At 42.9% G+C, this 27917-nt stretch overlaps 1 protein-coding gene across 1 annotated transcript in view; it reads right to left on the bottom strand.

The window, feature by feature from the left end:
* Positions 1-15820: 15820 nt before the first annotated feature.
* Positions 15821-27917, bottom strand: part of PAPPA2 (pappalysin 2) — a 260412-nt gene continuing 248315 nt past the window's right edge. The window contains exons 21-22 of the mRNA XM_026001248.2: positions 18559-18657; positions 15821-15969 (exon numbers count right to left, since the gene is read on the bottom strand). Of these exons, the coding sequence (XP_025857033.1) occupies positions 15895-15969; positions 18559-18657 (174 nt within the window). The 3' untranslated portion in view covers positions 15821-15894. The remainder of the gene's footprint in view (positions 15970-18558; positions 18658-27917) is intronic.

Raw genomic sequence — 27917 nt, 5'->3', positions numbered from 1 at the left:
TCCTGACTGGGTCTTAACTAATACATACTTCAAACTAAAAATTGCATATCCTTTGGTACAGGAATTTTGTGACTTTTTAGAGTTTGAATGATGATCTGGAAGATGAAATGTTGATGCTGAAAGTGAAGATATTTCTGTGAACTCTAAAATTGATTACAGGGTCAGAAAATAGGTTTCTACTTGAGTGCTAGATTTGGTCAAGTGGTAGTGGCTGCCTGTGATTTGAAAAGGATTCTGACGATGGATCTGTATCTGGCCAAAAAGAGTGGTGACATGGGTATGGAAATGGTGAATAGCAAGATGCACGCCATGCATCTGTTCTCCCTGATTGGTAGGAACAGAATAGGCACAGTTCTGAAATCAGAACTATCTAGGAAAATCTATTATGTATACATCATATATGTATATATGACATAACGCATATGTATATATGTATATATGAAAATTATGATATATCTGAAAGTGAATTTGTTCATTGTGCATTGATAATGGAAATAGAGTGAGAATAGAAAACACATTTCTGAGACTTTCTGGCCCCATTACTTTCTGGATAGGCTTTCTGGCCCCTAGCATTTCATTTGCCTTTTCTGAATTGTCATTTTCATTTCTAAATCTGTATGTTAAGATAGTCTTAATGGTATTAATTTTGTATCTCAAGTGGTGTAAAACAAAGGATTCCAAAGTCTTCATCATTTCAAAGTTTCTGCCGCTTGAGCAGTGTATCAGTTAAGATCCAGTTAAGATATCAACAGAGAGGGATCCCTGGGTGGCGCAGCGGTTTGGCGCTTGCCTTTGGCCCAGGGCGCGATCCTGGAGACCCGGGATCAAATCCCACGTCGGGCTCCCGGTGCATGGAGCCTGCTTCTCCCTCTGCCTATGTCTCTGCCTCTCTCTCTCTTTCTCTGTGTGTGACTATCATAAATAATAAATAAATGAAAAAAAAAGATATCAACAGAGAGAATTTAATATAGGGTTTTTTAAAAAAGATATTGGAGTATCAGAAAAGCAAAAATACTTGAAACTCCAAGATAACACAGAGGTATTAATAATAACTATAGGAAGTGGCCTTTCCTCTTGGGCTAGAAGAACAAAGGAGTGAAGTTGATTTAATAGAAATTGTATGCCCTCAAGGAGGAGACGCTATTTGCCCAGTGCTGGAACTTGCATGTGGGATCATAATGAGGCTGGTTCCTTAAGCAGGCAAAGATAATGGAAAGTGGAACCAGGGGCTGTTGCCACGGGAAGGTGGCATAGACACAAAGAGCAAGCAGACGGGAAACAACCAGTCCCTTCTCCCTCCGCCTTCCTTCCAGTGTCCTGTACTGTCCCCTGGACAAAACCTAACATGGAGTTGAGGGACAGAAAGGAAGCCTTCCAACAGCGGCATTACAAAGCTGAATACAAAGGGTGGGTTGAGCTGAGATGGGATAGCTTAATAGCTGCACAAGCAGCCTGAGGCTTGATGGAGATGATGCTTTTGAAAGCACTTAGCACAACACCTGGAGCTCACCCAGTAAGCAACACCAGCGACGCTCCCGGGCCCTCTTCAGTGCTCCTTAGATGCTGAAATGGAGCCACATTTGCTCCCGATATTATACTTTCCCAGTAGCTCTCTCTTGACGACATCGGCAAAATAGAGTAGCAAGAAAACATGTTCCATGTTCATATTATGCTTGCTTTTTTAGGTGACAAAGATCCTTCCATATATTTGAAATGGAACTTCCTCTAAGAGGTTTTATCATTTTAAGTGAGATTTCCTTGGTTGCCAAAGGTGCTGTTGTTTTTAACAGCAGGTAACATGTATTTGTTGCTTATTATGTGCCAGGCACCATCTGAGCACCTTGATACGGCTTCTCTTATCTCACCACCGCCGCCCCCCCCAAAGCAGCCCCAAGCACAGATACTGCCACGGTCTACATTGAACTCTGAGGTCTTGAGTGAGTTGCCCAAGGCCACACAGCAGGTGAGTACGGGAGCCCCAGTGTGTGTTTCCTCCCACTCTCCAGTGCTGCCAGGCGGCACACTTGAGGTCACCCTCCCTTAGCCCTGGAATATTCTAGGTCACCATGCTGAGTGAACTGAATTAGCAGCAAAACTGGACCCTTTTTCTGTCTGTCTGTTGTTTTGTTTTGCCGATGTGGGGGGAGCGGTGCTCTTGCATCCACCGAAATTGACAGACAAGACACAGCGATATTTACATGTCCCTCGTGCTGCTTCACTCTGATCATCGGCACAGGGTCAGTCCCTGTCACCCTGTGACAGTGGTGCTGGGTCTGTGCACTTTCAAGGCTCCTTGTGACATGAGTTTATTGGCATTCGTAGAAATGAACTCCTCCCATCTCTGAGCTCACTGGGTTTTGCTCTAACTGGTGTAAGATGTAAGCCTCACCCCCACTCTCTAGCCTGGTGGTGTTCTCAGACAGACAACTCAGCTGTTCAGATGTCTATACAGTCACAAAACAGAAGCATTCTGCTACACCCTGTATCCCTGGCGTGTTATCTGTTGTGTCTACACCATGGTCATCCCTGACTGAAAGATGGTTCTAATGCACTTTAGGCCTCTGTCTCACTCGTGGGTATCAGGTAAAGGAAGATGTTTTGATCCTCACCCTGTAGCCTCTATGTCCCTTGGCAACAGGGGAGGGATGTGAGGAGGCCACGATAGAGGTGTTGGTGATGGAGCCGAGTGAGGAAGGAGGAGCATAAAGGAAGGGCATTTGGTTGCCATGGCAACGCCAGCAAACACTCACAAGAGCGGTGCGGTCCAGGATTTAACGAAGTGCCACTGGGTTTGAGCAGCAACTGGAATGTCTGAGTGTAGCTGCATTCCTCCCCACCGAGCCTGGGGCCCGGCCACCAGCAAGGACTGCCTGTACCTCTCAGGAATGCTCAGGATGAAGACAGGCATGGAAAAGAGAAGCAGGCCTCCCAGGTGTGGGTTTTCCTACCCCAGCCACAGAATGGGGGCCTTCCAGTAGAAATTTGGAAAACTCCACAAAGAGCCAAAAGAGACTTGATCTACAATTTTTTTTTCCCCAAAAAATACTCTGAGGCTGACATTCTTCAGGGTATGAGCAGGCACTTTGAAAGTTTTTCCCCGCAAAAAATCACTTCTGTCTTTTCTTTTGCTGCCTCTCCTTTCCTTCCAAAGTGGTGTTCCCACTGTGGACAGGGACTTGGGGTCTCAAACCTTCACAGTTTGATCAAACAGAAAAGGGATTGTGGGGGCAAGGTGAGCAACGGGAATGTGGGTGATGTTGGGTTGAAGGGGCAAGTCTAGAGAGATGGAGGAGAGACAAGATTGAAAGGATGAGGCGGGTAGGACGTGAAGAGTGGATTTAGAGTTATGTGAAAGCCTGAGGTCAAGGCAGGGTCTTGTGTCCAAGGCCCAGTGTTTAGATGAGGCTTTCACTAGCCTGGGGATTCTTAGAAAACCTGATAAGAATGTGACAGTGAGTTCAATGGCTGGCCAAGTTGTCTATGAAGAAGAATCCCTGGAGCTCCCATTAAAGCCTGGAAAACAGATATTGCCAGACTCTGACCTTGCTTTCACCTCAGGCTCTTGCTAGACTGAACTCTTCCCTTCTCCAGATTCAATTCTTTTCTGTCCTATTTCTTCTTTTCCTATGTCTTCACCAGCTTAGAGGAAACTCCCATCTAAAGATTGGCACAAATGGAAACTAGAGACAAGTGGTGAGATTTTAAGAGTATCTGAAAGGCTAAGAGGGTGATATTGGGCACTTCCTTGACAAAGAAAGAAGGAAAGTCATTCATTGTAAATATTTATTAGTAGTAATTATTTATTGAACTCTGGGTAAATTGGCTCTTTGTTACATACTTTATATTCATTATAGTAAATCTACAAAAAAATTTCTTTAGGTTGATGATCAGCATTCCATTTTATTTTTTTTATTTTTATTTTTTAAGATTTATTTATTTATTTATTTATTTATTTATTTATTTATTTATGATAGACAGAGAGAGAGAGAGAGAGAGAGGCAGAGACACAGGAGGAGGGAGAAGCAGGCTCCATGCCGGGAGCCCGACACGGGACTCTATCCCGGGACTCCAGGATCGTGCCCTGGGCCAAAGGCAGGTGCTACACTGCTGAGCCACCCAGGGATCCCCCAGCATTCCATTTTACAGATGGGAAGATTAAATTTTAAGTCACAAACTTGCTTAAGATCACTCAGCTTCATCTCAGGTCAAGTTTTTATGGTATAGGAAAGGAATTCACATAGAGCACTTTACATGCCAGGCGCTTTCAAGAATTACAGATGTTACCCAATCAAATGCACACAACTCCACAAATATAAAGTTATCCCCTACTTTGCAAATGGCCTTGAAAGACTCAGTCATCTATCCAAGTTCTCCATGAGCTGGGAGCCCACACTGGGTCTTGAGTCTGAAGTTCTATACTCTGAATGAACTAGCATGAATAGCTAAGTGCCTAGAATGTCTACCGGAGTTCACTTTGAGAGAGTCAAGGTTTAAAATCTACGGATGCCTTGGTACCTCCAGGAGCTTCATTTATACCAAGAAGGATACTTGCTACTCTCCTCAAGCCATGACTATTGCCTGGGGCACTCTTTACTTCATGAAGGTAAATTGTCTAACTCTAAAATTATTATGGGTGGATACAGATTGCTCATTAATGAGCATGATGCCCAGGCAGAGCTCTGGGACATGCTTTGGCATTAGCACTACCCTGTGAAATTGCAGATAAATTACATTGTCTTGCTGACATCGTTTTTTAAAAAATTTTTCCTTCCCTTAATACTTGGAATCAGGTCACATTCTAACTATTTAATCTGGGCCTCAAACTGGCATACAGCATAACTTTAAATGAAATTATATTTAAAACCTAGCCAAAGGTTCATAGAACACTTAATTGCATGTGAGTATATGTGTGCGTGTGTGAGAGTGGTGGGGAAGAGAAAGAAAGAGAGAGAGGAGAAGAAAAGAGGAGAGAGAGAGAGAAAGGGAGAGAGAGACACAGAAACACACCAACACTAATCAACTTACATCTGGGCCAGAAGGTGCATGGAAATTCAAAAGCCAGCCAATCATTATCCTCAGTACTCTGCTTCTTCTGGTCACTTGTGTACCAGGGACACTTCTGTTTACCTTAAGTAACGATACAACAACCATATATAATATAAAATGCCGGTTCCATGGTATGTACTTTATGTTCATTATTGTAAATCTGCATAAATTTTTTTTTTTGCAAAAAATTCTTTAAGTTGGGAACTTATTAAACTCAACAGCAAAGAAACAAACAATCCAATCATGAAATGGGCAAAAGACATGAAGAGAAATCTCACAGAGGAAGACATGGACATGGCCAACAAGCACATGAGAAAATGCTCCGCATCACTTGCCATCAGGGAAATACAAATCAAAACCACAATGAGATACCACCTCACACCAGTGAGAATGGGGAAAATTAACAAGGCAGGAAACCACAAATGTTGGAGAGGATGCGGAGAAAAGGGAACCCTCTTACACTGTTGGTGGGAATGTGAACTGGTGCAGCCACTCTGGAAAACTGTGTGGAGGTTCCTCAAAGAGTTAAAAATAGACCTGCCCTACGACCCAGCAATTGCACTGTTGGGGATTTACCCCAAAGATACACATGCAATGAAATGCAGGGACACCTGCACCCCGATGTTTCTAGCAGCAATGTCCACAATAGCCAAACTGTGGAAGGAGCCTCGGTGTCCATCGAAAGATGAATGGATAAAGAAGATGTGGTTTATGTATACAATGGAATATTACTCAGCCATTAGAAACGACAAATACCCACCATTTACTTCGACGTGGATGGACCTGGAGGGTATTATGCTGAGTGAAATAAGTCAGTCAGAAAAGGACAAACATTATATGGTCTCATTCATTTGGGGAATATAAAAATTAGTGAAAAGGAATAAAAGGAAAGGAGAGAAAATGAGTGAAAATATCAGTGAGAGTGACAAAACATGAGAGACTCCTAACTCTGGGAAAAGAACAGGGGTAGTGGAGGGGAGGTGGGCGGGGGGTTGGGGTGACTGGGTGATGGACACTGAGGGGGGCACTTGGCGGGATGAGCACGGGGTGTTATGCTATATGTTGGCAAATTGAACACCAATAAAATTTTTTTGAAAAATTCTTTAAGTTGGAAATTATTATTCCATTTTACAGATAGGAAAATTGAATCTCCAGCCATTAAGTAAGTTGCTCAAGATCACTCAAATTCATCTCATGTCAGGTTGCCTCTTAGATTCTTTATCTTACTTGATCAGTAGTTACTGCTTCTTCCCAATCCTCGTGGCCTACACATCTAAAACTGAAATGTGCATATCTGTTAGCTGGGCTAAAGCATTCCTCAACATAAAACTGATTGACAAACCCTGAATTCAACAGTCAACTTGAAAATGAGTCTTTTTGATACAATGCCCTCACAATCTAGACTTCTATGCTGCCCTTGTATCAACACCATTTTTTGGACTTATTGCTCAAGAACCAATCAAACCATAAAGTTCAAGTGTCCACAAGCCACTCCGACTCCAAACACAACATCCTCTTTTCTTTTGATCCTCACGTCCATAAAAATCAGGGTTGAGTTCAATTTAGCAAATTTTGAGGTTTTATTCAGGCAGGACACTGTGCAAAGCAGTACCTGAAACCCAAAGCTGAGTCAGACAGTGCTTCCAGGGCCACCATGTAGAGGTGTGAAGTTGTGTGTGGCTCAGAGTTCCTTGATACCAGCAGTGAATGTGGCCAGAAATCAAGCCTGGCCCACCTTTTCCAGCCATGGTCTCTGATGCTGATTTGCTTTCACTCAGAAGAAGTGATGATGTTTTCTACTCACAGAATACATCGAATGACCTAGAAGAGCTAAGTTCACTTGCCTTCAAAGAATTTATAGTTGATTTGGGCAAAAGACAGGAACATGGCCAAGGCCAACAGAACACCAGTCATCCAGATTGACTGTCTTAAGAGAGGACAATAAGGGGTCATGGATTCAATACACCTCATCAAAGAGGTGAATGAAGCAGAGCATCAGGAAATTGGAGAATGGGATAAAGGACTAAGGAAATGAAGTTTGGGGCAGGAGGAGACAGAGGAAAGGTATTTCAGGGCAGGGAATAGCATGAGCAAAAGCAGGAGGCTCTGAGGCTGAAGAGGGATTGTCTTTGACAAAGGGAATTATTCTTGGTTCAGAAACAGTCGGAGGTCAGGGCAATGGGTAGCCTGGGCTGAGACCAGTTTGACCATTAAGGACATGCAGAGCCTGTGAAGTCGTTTCCATGAGTCATGGGTGACATGAGGAGAATTGAAGAATGATGTGGACTCTGTACCAGCGGACTAGGGGAAGAGGCCTGAGAGGGGATGCCTGGTGACATCACCATAGTCTGTTGAGGAGGTGTCAGCAGCCAGGGGGGAGACAGGGCCAGTGGGAAGGAAGATGAGAGGTGTGAGAGTTACAAAGGAGATGGGATGGATTACATGCAAGCACAGAGAAGCCTGTGTGGGAAACCCTTTGCCTCTGAGGACTAGCCAGGGCCAATATTGTGGCCAAGGAGGCTCTCCATGACCCTTTCCAATGCCCCCACCTCTCTCCCTCATTTTGTCCTGGCCATGTTGGCCTCAGTGCTCTTCTGCAAACACACTGGGTTCCATCCCAGCTCACAACCACTGCTCCCTGTGTAGGCTGCGTCTTCCCCAGGTGTTCAGTGGGCTTCCTCTCTTACCTCCACATGCCTCCGAGAAGCAAACTCTGGCCTTCCCCACATGAACAAACACCTCCTTGCCCCTGGCCACTCCTTGCCACCTGACCACACTTTGGTTTCTTTTGTGACAGTCCTTACCAGGAGGCATGTCTGTTTCTGGCTATCCTGTCTCTCTCCCACTTCTTTCCAAACTCCATAAGGACAGAGACTGTTTTGTTCTCTACTATATCCCTACTGCCTGACACAGAATAGGTGTTCAATCAATATTTACCAAATAAGGCAATACCATCAGCTATAGGAGAATTCTTTGCTTCACTAAGGTCACAGCAGTCCAGATCTAAAATGTACAGCCCTAGGAGATAGTTCTTTAATAATAGACTGATTCATGACCAGGCAAGATAACTCATGGAAGAAAATGCTAGAGTGCATGATCAGTCTTTTGGAGACCCATTCATGTCTGAGCCCCTACAAAACTAAATATTATGCTTTATGAGTGTGGTTTCCAGAAAAGGGGTGTGCTTTTAGAGCAGAGTGGATTAATGCACACAGCTTAGCTCCAGACTCTCAAGGTCCAAATCCTGACTCTGCCATTTGTTAGCTATGCTGCCTTGGGCCTCTCTGTACCTCTCTGAATACCTCCCATGTCTTATTTTTGTTGTTTCCCTGCTCCTAATCACCGTCTGATTTCCCAAAGTGGAGGTCCCAGTGGCTTTATGGGAACTATCTACCCATAAGAGACCTTTTTTTTTTTTTTTTAAGATTTTATTTATTCATTCATGAGAGACTCGGGGGGGGGGGGGGCAGAGACACAGGCAGAGGGAGCAGCACACTCCATGCAGGGAGCCGGACATGGGACTCCATCCCGGGTCTCCAGGATCACACCCCAGACCGAAGACCACGCCAAACCACTGAACCACGAGGGCTGCCCAGAGACCTTTTTATTTGCTTTTTATTTCTGGTCCAAAGTTTCTGGATATATAAATTTGTAGATGATTTATTAAATTTACATTTTCCTAAAGTAGAATAATATAATCCAAATACTCAGCTGAGCATGATGTACCTTGACTTCAACCATGGGACATAAGTTTAATGATAAAAAAAATGTCCAAAGCATATTTTAAAAGTAAATGTGAGTAATCTGTCTGCGTGATATTCTAGAGCTGTGCTATCCAGTATGGAGTCCACCACATGTAGCTATTTACATTTAAATCATTAGACTTGAGTAAAATCTAAAATTTAATTCTTCAGTCATCCTGGTCACACTTCAGGTGCTCAATAGCAACACATGACTAGTGGCTACTACATTGAACAATGCAGATAGAGAATGTTTCCATCATTCTTGAAAGTTGCATTTAATTGTGTTAACAGTACTCTTCTACAAACTCAATACATTCAGAAATTCAATGATTTTTTGAAGAAATAGCCAGTGTTCCACGTAGCTAGTGAAACTTTCCAGAGATATTTCAAATATCTGGAGCTTTCCAGCATTTTTGCCAACTCCAGAAATTTCCCCTTAACCCACTTTGTTTTGCTCAATGTCATGCTCTACCACCATCACCCTACAATCCATTTTGCTTCTTTCTGAATTGATAGGGTAGAACATGACAGCTGAACCACACAGGATTATCTTATCTGCCCTGTCAGAATACAGTAATCAGGGATCCCTGGGTGGCGCAGCGGTTTGGCGCCTGCCTTTGGCCCAGGGCGCGATCCTGGAGACCCGGGATCGAATCCCACGTCGGGCTCCCGGTGCATGGGGCCTGCTTCTCCCTCTGCCTGTGTCTCTGCCTCTCTCTCTCTCTGTAACTATCATAAATAAATAAAATTAAAAAAAAAAAAAAAAGAATACAGTAATCATGGCACATATGTCAGAGACCCTCAAATATCTGAGTATCATAGTGTTTGAAGATTTGGAGGGTCTTTACAAGCCATTCAAAGGCAGTTCCTTCCTCTTCTCCATTGGTAAACTTCTTGTTGGAGGAGTCTATATGTACACATTGCTTCTATCAATCATCCCTTAACTTCTTTCTGTCTACATTGCCAAGACATTGTGCTGGGCATTCTGTACAAAGGTAGATATTTAGGAAATTGAGGTTCAGAGAGGTTAAGTAACTAGATGACAGATCTAGTGAGTGGTAAAGTCATAATTTGAATTCATATTTGTCAGGCTCAAAAGCTTGTACCCCTTGCGGGTCACCATGCTGCTGCCCATAGATTATGAGTCATTAATGCATCATATGTATTGCTTTTCATGGTCCAGGCTCAGTCATCCATGCTCTCAGCCTCCCTGTAGCAGATCACCAAAGTGAAGGAAGCATTAGCAGCACTGAGTTAATAAGCCGTATTTCCCAGAGTGGAGGCTACTTGGACACTTTAAGAAGCTATGAGATCTCTCTTACAAATCATTCTCAAGGTTATTGATTCACCACCAACAAAACCATTCCTTGGAAGTCACTTGTGTTCTGACACAGCTTGCCTTACTATTTAGAAAGCACTCTGACCTGTGTATATGGAGTTGTGGTATAGGGAGTCAACATTCTCCCTTTATATGCCCATCATATTTTTTTTTTTGCATTGAATAAATAACTTTCATGGGGACAAAGACAAAGAAAAGGAAGCTTGTCTAAATCAATTATCCTTAGAAGGAAATTTGATGCAAAGAATGTGAGCAAATTGTAATTACCCTGGACTAACTTTCAGGGTTTAGAAATGTTTTTATTATACCGATTTGAGATGTTCACCAGACTTGTGGATTCTCTTAAGGATGCACCCTGACATTGTCACACCAGTTCTCACTAGTACTAGTACAGGCAATATGACCTGAACATCTAGTCGTAGGATCAAGAGGAAGAAATCAAAAGGATTATTGGGAAGTTGCTGAATGCAGCCGATCACATACACTTTCCAGTGAGTTGACCACTAGACTGGATTCTGACCAGAAAATGTGCATTCAAGCCCAAGTAGACTCAGACTGTGGCAGATTGAAAATTACTACCTATTCTCTAAACTGGTCTTACCTTGTTCCAGACCTAAATACCCAAGGAGTAGGTAGGTTTTATGGGTGTGGACTATTAAGAGATATAAGATTCTCTCCACCACATTCTTTTTTCCAAGCTAACCATTGGGAAATCTGAAATGCTACAGATCCAGAATCAGTGGTCTTCCTGGGGGGACATAGAAAGAGACCCAAAGCCAGCTCTGGAGATGTCATGGAGCTATTTATAAATGCAGAACCTTCTCATTACCCTCCTCCCCATGCTAAGCCCCTTGTCGTCTGGTTGGCCTGAATCAAGAGTAGTGAGTCTTCCCGCTGATGGGTGACTCATCATGTCATTTAAGTTTGTCAGTCAATGGAAACCAGAGCTCCAAAGTCTCTCTCCAGGACTATCCCTGGGGAAGCTATTAGGGAGAAGGCAGCCTTGCCAGATGTCTCAGTCCAGCTGGCCTAACTGGCATGTGCAGGGCATCTGCTTATACTCAGGGCCTGGCATGAGGTGGGAGGCCTGGAAGGGTATGCTAGAAGCTTTGCTCTCAGTTTTCCTACCATCAGCTACTAACAAAGCCACAAGGAAACCAATGAGTACCTTGAAACATAAACAGGTAAAAAGACATTTAACTCTCCCATTTCAACTGAGTATGGGTTCACTCTGGGCCTAGTGGGCTGAACATCATGGAGTGGAAAGAAAACTTGGATTCCCATCCCAAGCTGACCTTAGTTATATGAACTTAAAGTTTTCAATGAGCTCTCTCACACTCAGTGTCTTCATCTGTAAAATGGAAACAGACAAAGCTGGTTTTGCTGTGCCTAGCCCACAGGTAGCAAGAAAGCATAAGAAAGCAATTTGTGAACCGCAAAGAAAATGTCAGGTTTTTTTTTACCCTCAAATGTTTATTTCTCATCACAAGCCTCTCCCCTAAATTCCAAACATACATTTCCACCTATCTATTCCATAGGCCTTACCAAATGGCTAGCAGGTTTGTTGGAGAACCACCCAGCCCTTCAGGCCACCAGATGATGCCCAGCATGACCAGAGACATTGCCAAGCTGCCCACAGATGTGGAGGTCTCCTCCCAGTGTGCTAAACACTACTTCATAGGAAACTTCCAACTAAGATCTATCGGCCCTCAAACTGATTTTATCAATAGCAAATATATGCTCTTTCTTCAAAAGGCTTTCCTTTTCTTCAGTGATGACGATCTTCATGGGTGTTTAGGCTTAATGCAGAGACCTTGTCTTTGACATTTCTCTCCACTTCTCCCCCTTCCCTTTCACATCCCATTAAACACCATTTTTCTTTTCCTTCTTGCATCTTGATGTCTCACAGAATCAGGACTAAGACCAGTCATATGAAACTCAAGGAACTTTCCTCATTGGACTGACACTTGCTATCCTTATCTATGAAATGAGAATATGGAAGTTGCAGTTTTGTTGTGAGCATTAAATAAGATTATCTTTGCCAAATGCATAGCACGTTAGCTAAGTTCTACCTTCTAGTAAACTGGATGCCTCAGTGATGTCCAATATCATTCAGGCTTTCCCCAAACCTATCTCCACATCTTCATTCCTGTTCTTTACTTTGCCTGGACTATCCTCTTCCTCTTTCCCATTTCTGTCTACCAAACTGATATGACTCCTTCTCAGACCATCCTTCAAATGCTATGTATCTTTGGCATCCAGGAGTGACACCTACTTCCTCTGAACCACTAATGATTCTTGGGCCTTATGTCTACAACTCACGAGACACCTGACATCACTACTGTGTGCTCTGCTTTGGTACATGTCATCTCTTCTCATAAACTTTCATGTTTATTTTCTCTGCACATGCCATTTACTTAACAAATCACTTATAAATGACTGAAAGAAATGATCAATCAACTAATTGATGATGATGATGTCTGGCACCAGCAAATGGAAAGCAATTTGGAAGTGATGGTTGATTTACACAAAGAATAAGACACCAAAAGCACTTCATATTTTCTGTGCTGATTTTTTAATGAACATCTTATAATCTTACAAAATAACTGGCTGTAGCTGTTTTACATTACAATACAGTAGATCAGCTCCTTTCACTGTGTTCCCAATCAAGCCATCTCCCTTCGGGTGCTAACTGATGCACTCAATAGTGATCTCACAGAGTAGAGGAAGTGCCAAGTCCAATGCTTTGTAATGCAGGGAAGGAAAGGAGAGAATCAAGAATAACTCTTCACTTTCACGTGCAGATTTGCCAGCTGCCCATTCTTCTTACTCTGTCCTCTCATCTCTCTGGTTGGAGACTGTCACGCTAACCATTAGTCAGCTAGTCCTAGGCAACTTGGACACCAGAGCCCTTAATTACTAGGGAAAAAAGAGCAGTGATTTTTGGAACAAAGAAGGGATTGTGGGAGAGGTCCTCCATGACTCCATGGATGGGTAAAAGCAGCCAAATGTAGACCACCACATGGAGTGAGTTTGAGTTGATATCTCCTGGGGATCTGTGATCATGGTGTCTCAGGCCTTCCACTTTCTTAGTGACATGAGAGCTCAACACACTAGGCCCCAGGGGTAAGGGCTGGAAGAGCCTGCCATCTCTGAATGGCCAGAGCTGATGAGGGCCGGGCAACCTTCAGCCAGAAGGGCTTTCCACACACCACACAAATTGCCCTCCTGCCTTCTCAGGGCAGCCGCAGATTGCAGATGTCGCCAATGGAGAATACAAATTTGTAAACAACAGTGCAACAGAGAAATGTTCTCACTGTTCCTTCTGTGAAGAGATTGTGCACAGACCCACACTGGCATGAAGCACAGGCTCATGACCCCATGGGGGAGCTGTAGACCTCCTGAGCAGGGCAATGATCCCTATTCTGCTGCCTCAGTCTCAGACAAGGCAGGATTGCCTGACACAGAGCTTGATGCACTTCCAAGAATTTGGATAATATCCCCAAGAAAACAATTTTACAACCTTGTAAAAAAAAAAAAAAGTAGAGGATCTAGAAACTTTTTCACTGTCCTTTCCATACTGAAACCTACTACAATCCTAGAAATATTTATTCTCTTCTTGGGGTACCAAATGTGAACCCAGACAATGAACAGTAGGTATCTAGGTTTCTTTATGGCTAGAAACATAGAGGACAAGAACTTTTTGGATGGGAAATCTCTGCTTTTTCCTTTCCCCAGTGATGGTGCTACCCTCATTAAATATCCCTAGAGATAAATATGTGTATCCTTCCTTTTATCCCATTCCAGATTATTATTCTTTCCCCCATGAAGTCTGGCTCAAGATAATGGTGGGGAATATTTCTTCTTCCTATTTGCAAAGCCATTGCTTCAGTGTTGGTGGGAAGAGTAGAAAACTTGTGACCAGACCAAGGAGCAGATGATTCAGAGAGACCAAGGTTGCACTCTAATGTTGGCCTGTTCTTTGCTCCCACTGGAGAGGAAGCTTTGAGGGAAGAAAGCCTCCCAGCCCTTCTTGAGATAACAAACGGAAGTGCTGAGCAAGAAGTTAACTTTTTTCCCCAGGCCTAATCCAGAAATTGTTACCAAAAACAACTGCAATAGACCATGTGAAAAAGACCATAAGCCTGGGATGTAAGGAAAGGCAAGTTAATGTGGTCATTTTACCCACAGTCCATCTATTGAACAAGAAAGGATAACAACGAAATGCACCCTATATAGTTGAAATTCTTCTCTCTTCCCACAGAGTGTCACCCTTGCTCCACGTGTTTCCATAGCTTGTTCAAATCGAAATCTCTAGGTCATGGATTTGATAGGTTGTACTTGAATCAATTTTATTTCAGATTCTGCATTGCCTGAAGAAGTCCCCTCTGCCCTGTTTTGGATGTCTTGGCCTTGTTCCAAGTCTCTTTGACTCATTTCATCCTCCTGCCCGGGGCTCTGATTTACCCCTGACCTCTCCCATCTCTATGGCCTCCCTTGGCTCCTCCATCTCTGCCTGTTCTTCCATCTCCTCCCACTTTTCCCCTATGTCATGTCCATAACATTTTTTCCTCAGAAAATCAACAACTGATCATGTGTCTGTGAATGATAGCCAGGTCTGGGGACCTAGAACGAGAGAGATCAAAGGCCATGAGGCCAAGAGGAATGTGTGAGTTCCTATCCATCCTAGCAATCAGAAAACAAGCCCTGGTACAAACTTGTTCACTGACTGGCCGGTAAGAGCCACACTTGGAACAGGCACGTGTGGAAGTGTAGAGACTCCTGGGTCTCACCAACTCCAACTAAGAGTTCTGAGAAGTGAAAAGTAGTGAGTATATTCTTTTTGGATATACACAAGAACCACCGTCTGGTTCTTCTGGACCCAGCAACAATGGGTACTCCCACCCAAATTGCCATGCCTCTTAACGTTATCATTCCAACCCTCATCAAGCTGGGCCTAGCTTCCTACTCGTGAAAAGATGATTTGCTGATAGGTTAGGATCAAGAACTCCATCTAATTTTTTTCTCTCTCTCCTTTACCACTTCCCTTTCAACCTGCCAACCCCCATCCACAGAACGATGGCAGAACCACTGGTCTTTCTGTACTCCAACCCTCGGTATTCATTTTGGATGTGAACTTCACAGCAGCATGTGTGGCACAATGTATAATTTTTAGCTTAGTAGACAGCAAAAAATATAATATATATAATATATTTATATAATTATGTTTAAATACTTATAAAGAATTAATGACTAACCTCATTATTACTAAAGGAGACTACACAAAAGAAAGGGAGCCAGTTTAAAGTAGATGAACCCCAAAGGATGGCAATTCATTCAAAATGGGTGTTTTACAGAGTGTCCCTGGCAACTTCTCTTCTAGTATTTTGGTATTGGTGTACAAGTTGGGTGGGGCTGAATGGCTGACAGGGTGCAGAGTGGGGAACAGGGCAAGAGTTGAGGATGGGGTTGAATAGAATATAAATGGGGGAGGAGGGTCCTTGTATATCTATCATATTTCTCCTTCCACTTTTAATTAACTGCCTCTTTGAAGAAACTTTTGCCTGTGATTCTTCCCTACATGGGCTACTTGATGCAACAGTTGGCACCTATAAACATCCTCCTGCATGTCTATAAGATCCTCATGCTCTTCTTTCTTCCTTTATTTCACAATCTTTCTTCCTCATTCATCTTTTATTTCCTTTTGTGGAGGCCTCTCTTTCTTACTGCCTCCAGGGCAGTGGAAGCAGAGGCTTGATCCCACAGTTACTGATTTTCTTCAGCCTTGGGGTCTCGGCAGGTGCATTCATCCAGGTCACAGTCAGCAGCAAATGGAATGACCTAAGGGAAATCAAAGAGAAGTTGAAATAACCATTTTCTTGCCAAGCTTCATACTTTTCAACCAGCTTTTGCTTTTCTCACTTGGTCCCAGAGGAAGTGTAGGATTACTGTTAATATCACAGAACTGAAATTAACACCCAGTTCTTTCACTTACACATCATGTCTCTTTGGGCAAGGTAAATCTTCCTTACTTCGCTTTTATATAAAGTGGAAGGACAACAGTAATTACCCCAGGAGATGTCAGTGTGATTTAAATAAAATGATGGATATAAAACACACATTTCCAGGCACCTATAACACATGTTACTACTACTTCTAATATAATCACTGATGTCAAAAACCACTATTAATGTTTTCGTTGCCATTATTCTGTTCACAAAACCTCTGTAAAGTAGGTTAGATGAATGCTAGCATTTTCTTTTTAGAGGGAAGACTAAAAGAGATTGAATGACTTAACTCAAGGTCATGACACCACTATCTGGAAAACCAAGGCTCTACAGCGTAGCTGTATGACTCCTACTTCTTGGTGCTCTTGGAGCCATAAGATCATCTTTGCCATCTTTTTTTTTTTCTTCTTTTTTAGATTTTATTTATTTATTCATGAGAGACAGAGAAAAAGAGAGGCAAAGATACAAGCAGAGGGAGAAGCAGGCTCCATGCAGGGAGCCTGATGTGGGACTTGAATCCAGGTCTCCAGAATCATGCCCTGGGCCAAAGGCCGGCACTAAATTGTTGAGCCACCCAGGGATCCCCTCATTTTGCCCTCTTAAAAGCATGAAGTTTTGCCCACCTTGAACCCAGGATGTACTCTGACTTGGTGAAACGATGTATCTCTCTACCCATTGTTTGTGGCTGGATTGCCTTCCTGTTATATAATCAGCCCTACTCTGTGCCAAAAATGATCTGGCAAACGTTGATCTCTACCTGTTTGGACTACAGCACCAACAGACAACATTCTTATTGAGTGTCCATAACCAGCTCCAGAGATAACTGGGCATTTTGGGGGACATGATGTAAAAAGTGGCAAAGATGCTGCTGCCCTTTGGGCATGGACAATCAAGTGAGGTAAGAATGGATAAGCACAGCATTTAATACCTCAAGTATACTGAAGAGATGAGCTTGGTGATTGAACAAGGGGGTTGGAGAATGGGTGGTGTTATTTGGGAGAATTTTCCAGCATATTTTCACATGTGAGGTAAAATGTGATTTAGGGGGATAAAATGCCTTTTCTTTTAAAAAAAATATTTTATTTATTTATTTGAGAGAGAGAGAGAGAGCAGGCAAGCAGAGGGAAGGGGCAGAGGAAGAGGAAGAGAGAGATATTGTCCGCAAGACTCCATGCTGAGTGGGGAGCCAATGTGGGGCTTAATCCCACAACCCTGAGGTCATGACCTGAGCTGAAATCAAGAATTGGATGGTCAACTGACTGAGCCACCCAGGTGCCCCATGAAGTGCTTTTTCAATCCTGATTCGAGTACATGCCGGCTATAGGCACTGAAATCCATTAAAGACAAACCCTAAATTTACTGAGTGTGAGATGGAGATGGGGCAAGAATTGCTTGCTTCCTTCTGAAGTAGTCATATCTTCCTGTATAGAGATGGGATCATTGACCAGTTATTTTCTGCAAGTAAGAAAAATAACTAGTTGACATAATTTCTGACCTGTTATCCAAACTCTTGATCTGTTTTTCTTGGTTTGGGATTTATTGTTTTTTAGAGCAAAAGAGGGCCAAATTGAACAGTGATCCAATGAGCCCCTGAGCATTCTGCATTAAATAAGTTAATTCATAGAAGTGGTGAGAACAGTGTCTGGCATATATCAGTAATATCGGTCATTAGGTGCCATAATATTCAGGTCTGTGTAGAGGTGATCACATAGGTGTGACCTCTTGGGAGACATGTACAAGGAAGGAAATACTTACTCTCACTTGCATATTTCTGATTCATCAAATTGACCAGCTAGCATCAAATATCTTTGAAGCACTTGGCTTTTTATCCATATTATAGCAAAATTTCAGCCTATTCAATTTCACAGTTTTAGCATAAGCGTATCTGCCAATTTAATAGAGCCCAGAAAATTAGAGATAAAAGGAACTGAGAAAAAGACTACTGCTTGGATGTGGTCTAAGGAATGCTCCAGGTAGCTTGTGGTGGCCACTTAGCAGAAACTTGAAGTATGCTTATAATAAACCATATAGGATTATTAACTTAATTACAAAGATTAATAACTAGATACCACTTCATTGGTAAATCTGCCTCCCTAGGGGGTAGAGACCATAGTTCCCTGCCAAAAGAGGTATATCTTGGACATGATAAGCAGACATGAGTCTCTGAGTAGCAAAAGCCATGGCTTTTCTGAAGAGTTCCAGGACCAACCATTAGGGAACTAGTGTTTTCTAACAACCTCACCTAAAATCACTGCCCTTAATCCTGTCACCATTGAAGCTTAAACATTTGTTCATTATAACTCCCTCTTGACTACTGAATAAAAACCAATTATGACAGGGAATGAAGGAGAACCAGCCAAAGCCCCTGCCTTTATTTCTGGCACCCATGCCCCGCCTGTTACCTGCAGGTGCCCTCACTTACCTTCTTGGAAGAGAGCGTGGAAGAACAGCAGTCTCCCCCATCATAGTGGCAGTAGGCCCGATTGTTGATGGTGTCACACCACCCATCTGCTTGGAAAGGCTGGTGAGGATATGAGAGGTCAGTGTCTAAGAACAGCTTCACTGGACTTTGTACTACTCTCCCACCCATCCCCACCATAATCCATGGAACTCAAGAGATATTATGGGACACTCCCAAGGCGCAGGATACAAACTGACCTAACATGCTCAAGAAATTGAAAAGTCTCAAGACCAAGGACCCAAGGATTTGTCGCATTTCACCTGCAACATCTGCTTCTGACCAACCCTAGGATCCAGAATGGTTCACTTAAACTCCTTGATCAACTTTTTCACCTTTTTGTAATTAGTGATAGGTCTTTATATAAAATAGGTAACAAAATATTTTCATACATTTTAACTCTGTTGATCATCAGGAAAAGCTGTGCTGCAGGCAAGGTTGGCTTTAATGGAGATGCATAGAAATGACAAAAACTTCTCCGGGGTCGCATAGCTATCATCAGGCAGACTTTGGGATTAGAAGTTATGCATCCTGACTTTCTGCTGCTTCTCCCAGAGTAAGAGCCATAATTCCACCCACCCCCCCCGCACCCCCCTCTCCTAATACTTGTATTTAGAAACCCTGGTAGTCCTGGTATGCTATGAAAACTCAAATGATGTCTGTCCAGAATGCAGGTGTCCTAGGGTTTGGGACACCAGTGCTGGAACAGAAATAAACTTACATGTACAGCTACCTACTGCATAGCAGCTAGACACAGGGTGAGAGCAGAGAAAGCTCAACTGTTCCCATTCATTCCTGTTACTGCTACAAGTTAACAGAAACCAAAATGGGAAAAGGGCCCAGGCCAAACCAGAGTTAATGGAGTGTTTCTCCCCAAAAGGGAATATATGATAAGAAAAACAACAAGCGGTTAAAAAAATAGCCCAGGAGCCCCATGCATTGTTACCCTAGAACCACTCCTGGAGAAAAACAGTGTCCCACTGCATCCTGGGGAGCATACCAGCCAGCCCACCTACTCAATCACATTGGCTGCTTCTCATCCTGAGTGGATGCCCAATTGCGAAGCCTCAGGAAACATCTTGTGGTCAAACTCTTTGGACCACAATATAGTAGACTTTCGAGTTCTGAGGTCACCTTCCAGTTGACACATTTAAATCACTTTCTCTCCCCCCACCCTCTTTAAATGTCAAATAGAGGGACTGTTCCCTACTTCATTGTGCTTTGATGAGATAGATCACTTAACTTAAAAAAAAAAAAAAGCCATTAAATAATTTTCAGCAATTGAATTACATCAGAACGAGCTCATCCAAATTATTACTTCAATGTTTTGATTTATTCTATGGGATCCTGAGGTCATTTGAACATCATTCCAGATGTATACCAGTTTTCCAATCCCTGAAAAGTTGCTACTTGTGGGGTGGAACTCCACAGCTGTTGCACAGCTGTACAGCAAAGTCATTTGAGAGCAGGAAGTAAAAATGAATTCTGTTTTCAACATGGGCCTCAATGGGATAAAGGACAGAGATTTTGAGATGAGCATTTGTCTTTAACACTGGAGTGCATGGCTCTGCAGAACAATCAGGACTTGAGGCTACAACTGCAGTCAAATAATAAGAGTCGAAATATAGCTAGCTACATCCTTAGCATTCAGAAATGCTCTTGGGTCCTCCCAGGAGGACCAGATACATCTACTGAGATTCCCCTCTAGAGTTTTCTTTTCCTTTTTTCAAGTGTTTGGTGGAGTATATTTTCCTCATCTAACACTGCATCTGTTACTTTTTCTCCAACCCTGACTGACTCATTGGCAAAACTTAATCTGTTCCTTCTTTATTTTTCATGTTATTGTCTATAAAAAATCCAAAGAGCACCCAAAATACTCTTCTTACATATAAAAGTATGGTCTTGGGTATGGAGGACTAAAGGGAGATCTTCCTTTTTGTAAGAACAACTTAAACTTTTGAATGAATTAATAAAGGATCCAGGGGGATCTTTCTTTCCAAAGTCTTCTCCAGGGATGGCTTCTCATCTTAGGGACACTAGGGAAGAGAGGCTGAAAAGTGCAAAAATAGTCTAGGTGACCTTCTTTAGCTCCCAATGGGTGTCTACTGCTATAGCCCAAGCATGATTTCTAGAAACTGCTTCTTTTCTGCTCTTAAAGGGCCATCTGGGAAAAAATAAAGGGAATTTATAAAAAGGGGCAGAAAATCAGAGAAAAGGTTGGAAAGACCCAAGTATTTAATTTACTATATACCTATTAGAATTAATTGTTCCTCCCCCAAGCTGCCAAAAACAACTACTCCACCCTAAACAAACAGAGTCTCCTATGGCAACATGTGCCTGGGAAGCTTGACAGCTTGAATCCAAAGTTACAATGGAAAAAATGGGAAGGGAAAAATGACTCATTGATCCAAAGTTTTTAAAGCATCTGAAGACTGAATATAGATTAGATCAAAATCTCAATAATGCAAAGGTATCAGACTGGGGACATCACTCCTTGCTGTAGGGAAACTTCCCCTAAGGGAGGGGGCTAGGCTTGGTTTCTCTGCACGGCATGTCCATAGATGAATTTTTACTACCTATACAGATACCTCATTTATCCTATAACATCAGCAAATGAAGTGCTTCACATAAGTGAATTTTTCAAATACCTGTAGCCTATTTCCTTAGGAGACACTTTTTCATTTTCAATTTTAACCATTTTGTCAGAAGAAAAACAAACAAACAAACATTCCTATTATCCTGACTGTTAATAAGTTTAATAGAATACAAAGTCATTAACATGAACATTTTTCATTTTCATTTACAGGAAGACTCTCTGTGTTGGGCTACTTACCCTTTCACTAAGTGAGCAGCCTCTAAAACTCTCTCTCTTTATGAGTCAAGCTTCTTAGAATTATACCTCAACTAAATACCTAGACCTGAGAGAGACATGAGGTTTCTCTTCTTATGATGAGCTTGATAATATCTACGGCCAGCTAGTTGTGTTCCAGGAAGATGAGGCAGCCATATAAACGTCTATCAGTGAGTGATGAAATTGGAAGGGCTGTCAGCCTGTATGCTTCTAAGACTATGGAAACTGTACAACTTCAGAAACTTCTCAAAAGTAAATTTCTTCTTTATGTTATCTATATTCTTCATGTTATGTTATTTTCTGTTTAAGATTGTTTGGAAAGTTAGGCATGGGGATGGTAGCCTTATTCATTGTCTATGGATATAGTAATTCATTCAGTCATTCAACATCCTTTATCCCATACCTCTATGTGCCACACATTGTTATGGGGATACAAAGATAAATCAAACATGGTTCCAGTCCTTGATAGAATCCATCATAAACAAGTATAGCTTATGATGATAAGTGCTCCAAAGGGGTGTAGGCAAGAGAGAAGTACCTAATCCAGATTTTGGTTGGGGATATTTGTAAGAGCTTTCAGGGGCTGGCTCTGCTCTAACCAGCTCTGTGGTGGAGAGGTTGGGACTGGATGATTCAGAGGGGAAGCCTGAGAAAACTTATAAGGGAAGAAAATAGGGTGAGACAGGTGGTCCCAGACTGCCTACCACATACCCATCCTCAGAAAGCACTCTATAAATGCTTACTGACTGGCTGATAACACTTCTATTATTTGAATTATATGAAGAACATTTTTCTCTATAGCTTGCAACAGAATTCCTGACCACACTGATATTTTAGAAAGGTTAATTTTGAACTTGAGATGTTCTGCTCTGCTAACCTATAACTTAGACCTCAGCCAAAAGTGACTACTATACCCCTACAGGTAAGACATGGAGCAGAATCCTGATTTATCATCTTGAGGAATGTTTCAGACCAGGAGAAGATGCTAATCACCATTCATGCCTAATGCTTAACACTATTTTCTTTTTCCCATGTCATTTCCCATCAAAACCCTCTTGGTATGTGGGTCTGACAAATCAGACCCACATCCATTTCTTATTGTTGAGGCTACATCAGGGCCAAAAGAAGCCCTTTTCCAGGGAAGCTGTGGTGCCATGCCCAGTGGAGTCCTTGCAATAGACGGAAACTCTCATAAATATATACAAGAATGTGTGCCAAGTTTCTCTTTTTTTTTTTTCTGGCTTTTCAATGAATGCTTGGCCTGAGTCTCCAGTCTCATTCTCATTCTCCTTTTATCCCATGTCCACAATGCCTAGGCTTTACTGCAAGGTTGCTCTTAGAATTTCACAAGTGAAAATTGTGAAGTCTTTGAGGCCTCTCAAGAACCCTTCATGACCAGAACACTACTTGCTTTCTGGTTGTTGTTGTTGTTGTTGTTGTTTTTAAAGGATCATAGATTACATGAAGTTCTAAGGTTGGAACTTTTGTTTTACAAATGATGAAACGGAGCCTTAGAAAAGGAGAAATGTCTTGTTGGTAAGACTAGTGGTGGCAATCCTGGGAATAAGATAGGGTCTCTGGATTCTTGATCTGATGTCCTTTCTACTATAACATGCTACCACTATCTGAAAATTTCACTAATTTTTTAATTTATTGGGAATACAGGGTAATTTAAATTCCTTTGGCACCTCTATAAAAAAAGGCTTAGGTACAGGAAAATTAATAATTAAGTGAACCTAATGATCCAATATACAAGCAAAAAAAGGGCTGTATATGTATTAATTCCCCTGAACCCCAATAACTTCACTTCTGCTCTTCTCAGTTGCAGATCAACGTTTATCCCAAATAAGCTACCTGGCACTATCACTCCTTTTGGCCTCAGGGCTTGGTCAGCACATATTTTCCTAGAGGCTGATTTCCCCAGGAGGAAGTAGCACTATGCTCCCATCCCATCAGCAGATGCCTGCAACCCAGAAACATTTATTTCTGGGTCCCAGAATGCTAAAGCCAGATATTTTTCTGCTCACTGCAGTCATCTGACGGAAAGAGGAAATGGAGCTGTTCCCCTCCTCCAGTGTTCACCCCTTGGGGTGGGAGGGTGCCAATGATCTCACATTTGTGGGTTTGCAACAATCTTCCTGGAAAATGTAAAATTAAAATAGATACCCTGAGATGGATTCTGCAGGAAGAGTTTCTTCCATACAACCTCCTCTGGAAAATCTCATCTGGCTTCCTGGACCCAGAGAGTCCTCCCTGCCTTTGCATTACCGTGGTATATTTTATCCAAATATGATTCTTTGGGACTTAACACTCTGTATTATCAAGGGCTCAGAGTCTAACTAACCATCTTTATAGTACCAGCTGCTAGTTCAATGTCTGATGCCACATAAGATTCTCAATAAATGAATAAATATGAGGGTAGCTAACTAAATTTCCTTAGCTTATTTTGTGACCAGATCCCTCCTTTTCATTATTCCTCTCCTACTATGTACAGAGCATTGGTATACATTTATCTACAAGTGGGCAGAGACAGCAGAATGCACCATCTGAAAGTTCTCCTTCTATAAACAATCTAAACATGTTGGATAAAATTTAATGATATCCTCTTAACTCCAGAGCTGGGATAATAAGAAAAGAAGAAAAATTACCAGAGGCCAAAGCCAAAAAGCATCTGAAAACCAAAGCAGAAAGAAGGTAGTGAAAGCATGGCTGTCTTAGGAATGTTTGCAAATATCTGTAATCAAGTGGTTTGGTTTTAACAGCTGATTGGGAATAGGGGCCCAGGTCTTAGGTCTTTGCAAGGAGGGTAATTTATAAGTGATGCTGTTAGTATTTTAACGAGAAGGCTGTGTTTGTGAGGACTGATATGGAATGACACAGTCATCCAGCAATGCAGCACAGGTAACTTGGCTCCCTTGGCACTGGTAGATCTGTTCCTGCCTACCAGTCCTGAAGACTAGATGATGCAAATCCACTGATCACTAAGATATTAAGGATCTGCTAAGCTACCAGACAGTAGTTGAAACTGCAAATAGTACCTCTTGGACAATAGACAAGCAAGATGTAATTCAAAGAAAGGCAGTGAAGACACATGTTCTGTTGGATGGGCAGAGAGAAGCCCCCCGTTGGTTGGCCAAGAGAGTGATCAGGAGTTGGGTTGTAGTCCTGTGGTCTACTGTATTTTACTGGTCCATGTAAAGTCATGGAGCTTCTGTGTAGGGCTTCAAATCTCTCTGCCTGTGCAATCTACCAGACCCTCAAAAAAGGAAAAGCAAATGTGGCATTTTATAGGGTCCAAAAGAAAAGCCAGATTATAAACAGTTTATCTCTGTCTGACACCAAAACTAAAGCACAGTCCTGGAATAGAAATAATCAAATAGTGCAAAAATCAATTCTTCTGAAAGAAATAGTTGGGATAAATTGAGATGGAAAAAGAAAAGCAAACAAAGTAAGTCAAATGACTTCTTTCTCCTGTAAGATTTTCATTGGCTTGAAGGTACAAAGGGCTTAATACCTCCTGCTCTGGAAAATGATCAAGGCTGTACAGTCCGGTGATTAAGAGCATGGGATATGGTGTTAGATAAACCTGTGCCCAGATCCCAGTTGTGCTCCTTACCAGCTCTTAGATTGGAGCAAATTACTGGATTTTTAAATCAGCAGTATCCTTGCTGGTGAGTGAGAATAACACCTACCTCATAGATTGTTGTAAGGAGTCAATGAGCAAATGGAGGTGAGATACTTAACACGGTCCCTGGTCCACAGTAAGTACTCGGGGATCCTAGTTTTATGAAGGTGGCAGGAACACTACCATTGCTTTTACTGCTGTGGGTTTGGTGTCTGAGTTCCCTCCACAGAGACTCTGGTCAGAAAAACTCCAAGATTGTACCAGCGACAATTTACAGTCAAAGCCATGGATGCTCTCATCCCTGCACCTCCTGCCCCATTCACTTTCACCACAAATGCACCATCTGAGTCACGAAGGAGTCAGGTGACAAGGGAAATGGGTCTGGAAATTATAAAAACAGAGTGGGAGAGGCGACTGGCTTCTGGAAACCAGGGCTCTCCTCAAAACCATAGTGGTGACTGGAGTATCTTAGCCTCTGAAAAACCCCAAACATCACAGACACCTCTTCCCTGACGTGCACCACAGGAAAACAGGAAAGTGAGAAGACTCTCTGTGACTTACTTTTCAGCCAAAAATAACCTCCTAGCAGCCCCTTTCATTTCACTGCAAATAAAGACCCAGCGCTGCAGACTCTTCTACCTCACTTACAAACATACACCAGCCTGCTTTCCCACTAGCCTCCCCTCTGGGCCCGACAGAGCCAGGTGCTTCTCACCCACCCCAAGGCGGGGGCAGGGTAGGAGCCCCAAGTTCCGAAGACAAGGCAGGGGTGCACTCAGGTAGAGTCTGCATTTATCTGTGCCAGAGAAACAGTGGCTCAGAATTAGAGCTCTACTACCCAAGAGATAGAGACAGAAGAGACCATCCCTCCACAGGTCCTCGTCACACTGTCTTAGAGGGTCAAGGACTGAACAAGGCAGCCCTCCTGACATTTGTGGTCTGCCCCATCTGTTGGGAAATGCCATGGTTGTGAGCCACTGCTACTGGCAAAAGTCAACCTGGAGGCCACACGCATGCTAAGAAGCTCTGTGCCTTTGGCCCTTACCCCCATGGCCCTTCTACCAAACTGCACAAGACCATGACAGTGCCCAGCGCTCTGCTCCAGGCCACCGTCCCTACTCCTTCTTCACATCTCCATAATCACAAGGTCACTGTCAGGCCCCTCTATGCCATAGCTTGTCTCCATGTCCCAAAAAAAGAAACCTCCAAACCTTTCTTCTTCTCCAATAGTCTGACTCCTGTCCCCCACGCTTGCCTTTGTCTCTGGAGCAGCTGGTCCAGATTTTGTATCAGTGACTCCTAATCCTGTGCTTGTTGCCCTCCCTCCTTCTCCAACCACACAGTAATGCTTCCCAAGATGCAGTTCTCCGGAGTCCTGGTATCTGTGATGTAACAGTGGCTGTGGCCGGCCACTCGCTGGGCTGCAGGGCGGCCACCCCCGGGAGTGGAGCATCCTCCCTTCCAGAGCCCACCCAGGGGCTCTGGGAGGCCTAGGACACCTGAAGCCAGGGGTGGAGAACCTGCAGCTGGGAGAAAGCGCTGGAGAAGCACCTGGAAGAAAGCCCAGGGCAGACTGCCGGGGTGCGGCTCTGCCTTTGAGCCTCTCCTTCCCTCTGTCCCTGTCTTCTGGTTCCTTGGCCAGCCTGCAGTTCACGGGAGGTTGAGGCCCGCCCGGGCTGGCCAGGGGATCGTTCCACCGCAGCCCGCCACGCGTGCTGGCCCCCGCGCCCCGCCACCCACGTGCCCGTGCCAGGCAGCCGGCATGTCTTGGCTCCCCACGCCTGCCTGTGGAAGATGACCGGGAATGCAGACTGTGGGAGGAAATGACAATATTCATTGTTTGGATTAAATATTTTTTTTGGCCCTCCTGCTGTTTGCTGAGCGTCTTATTATTTTTTTTCTTTCCCCATTCTCTCATTCCTTCTCTCCTCCCTCCCTCACCACCCCCCCCCCGCCCCCCAGCTCTCTCCTCAGCAATCAAGCACACTGGGAGAAATTTCGAGGAGAAAGCAGACACTCCTAGGATGCAAAGAGCTGTTTGAAGAAATCAGAGCAGTTGACCAACAAGCCTTTTGCCATCCAGCTCTTCACGAAGAGGATGCACTTTGGGGCAAATCTAAATCACAGGATTTTGAGCGTTCACAAGTGCTCCTGGGATATAACTCACAGCATTTGTTTTCTCTCTGATTCTCTTTCTTTCATATATGTGTATATATGCTTGATTACATACATGTAATCTACACATACATTCCACAGTGTATATACATGCATACACATAAGTACGGTACATATGATACGTACAGTATTCATGTATAAGACATGTCATAATAATATATAATATGTATATTATAGATATATAACATTAAAATATGTGTTTTATTATATGCACACAGACATATACAGTTTCTCTAAAAGCTCTTGGCAAAAAGAAGGAGTCTAGAGCCTCCTAGAGGTGAAAATATTTTTATAAACTATAAGCCATAATATAGAAACCAGATACTATTTTTATCTTATACATGGCATTTTCTGTGATAAGTCACTGTGCTACAAGGATTGTACACATGATCTACTGAACACTCACAACTCAGTAAGGTAGGTATTATTATTATTCCCATTTCACCAATTAAAACACCAGGAACTTAAGCCATTAAGGAACCCGTCTGAAGAAAAGATGCGGAGCCACTATATAGCAGGCCCGTGCTATAATCATCTTGACACGTTCACACCGCCTCCAGTGTTGTTATCAAACAATAATGATGCACCACACTCCACTTCTCAGTACTGAACATAGTCTAATCTCTCACCACAACAATGAGCATGCAAAGCCACTCTCTGAGGAAAAGTCAA

The sequence above is a fragment of the Vulpes vulpes genome, chromosome 13 (genome assembly GCF_048418805.1).
Source record: "Vulpes vulpes isolate BD-2025 chromosome 13, VulVul3, whole genome shotgun sequence".
NCBI classification, from domain to species: Eukaryota; Metazoa; Chordata; class Mammalia; order Carnivora; family Canidae; genus Vulpes; species Vulpes vulpes.
This window is presented reverse-complemented; position numbering and strand designations above follow the sequence as displayed.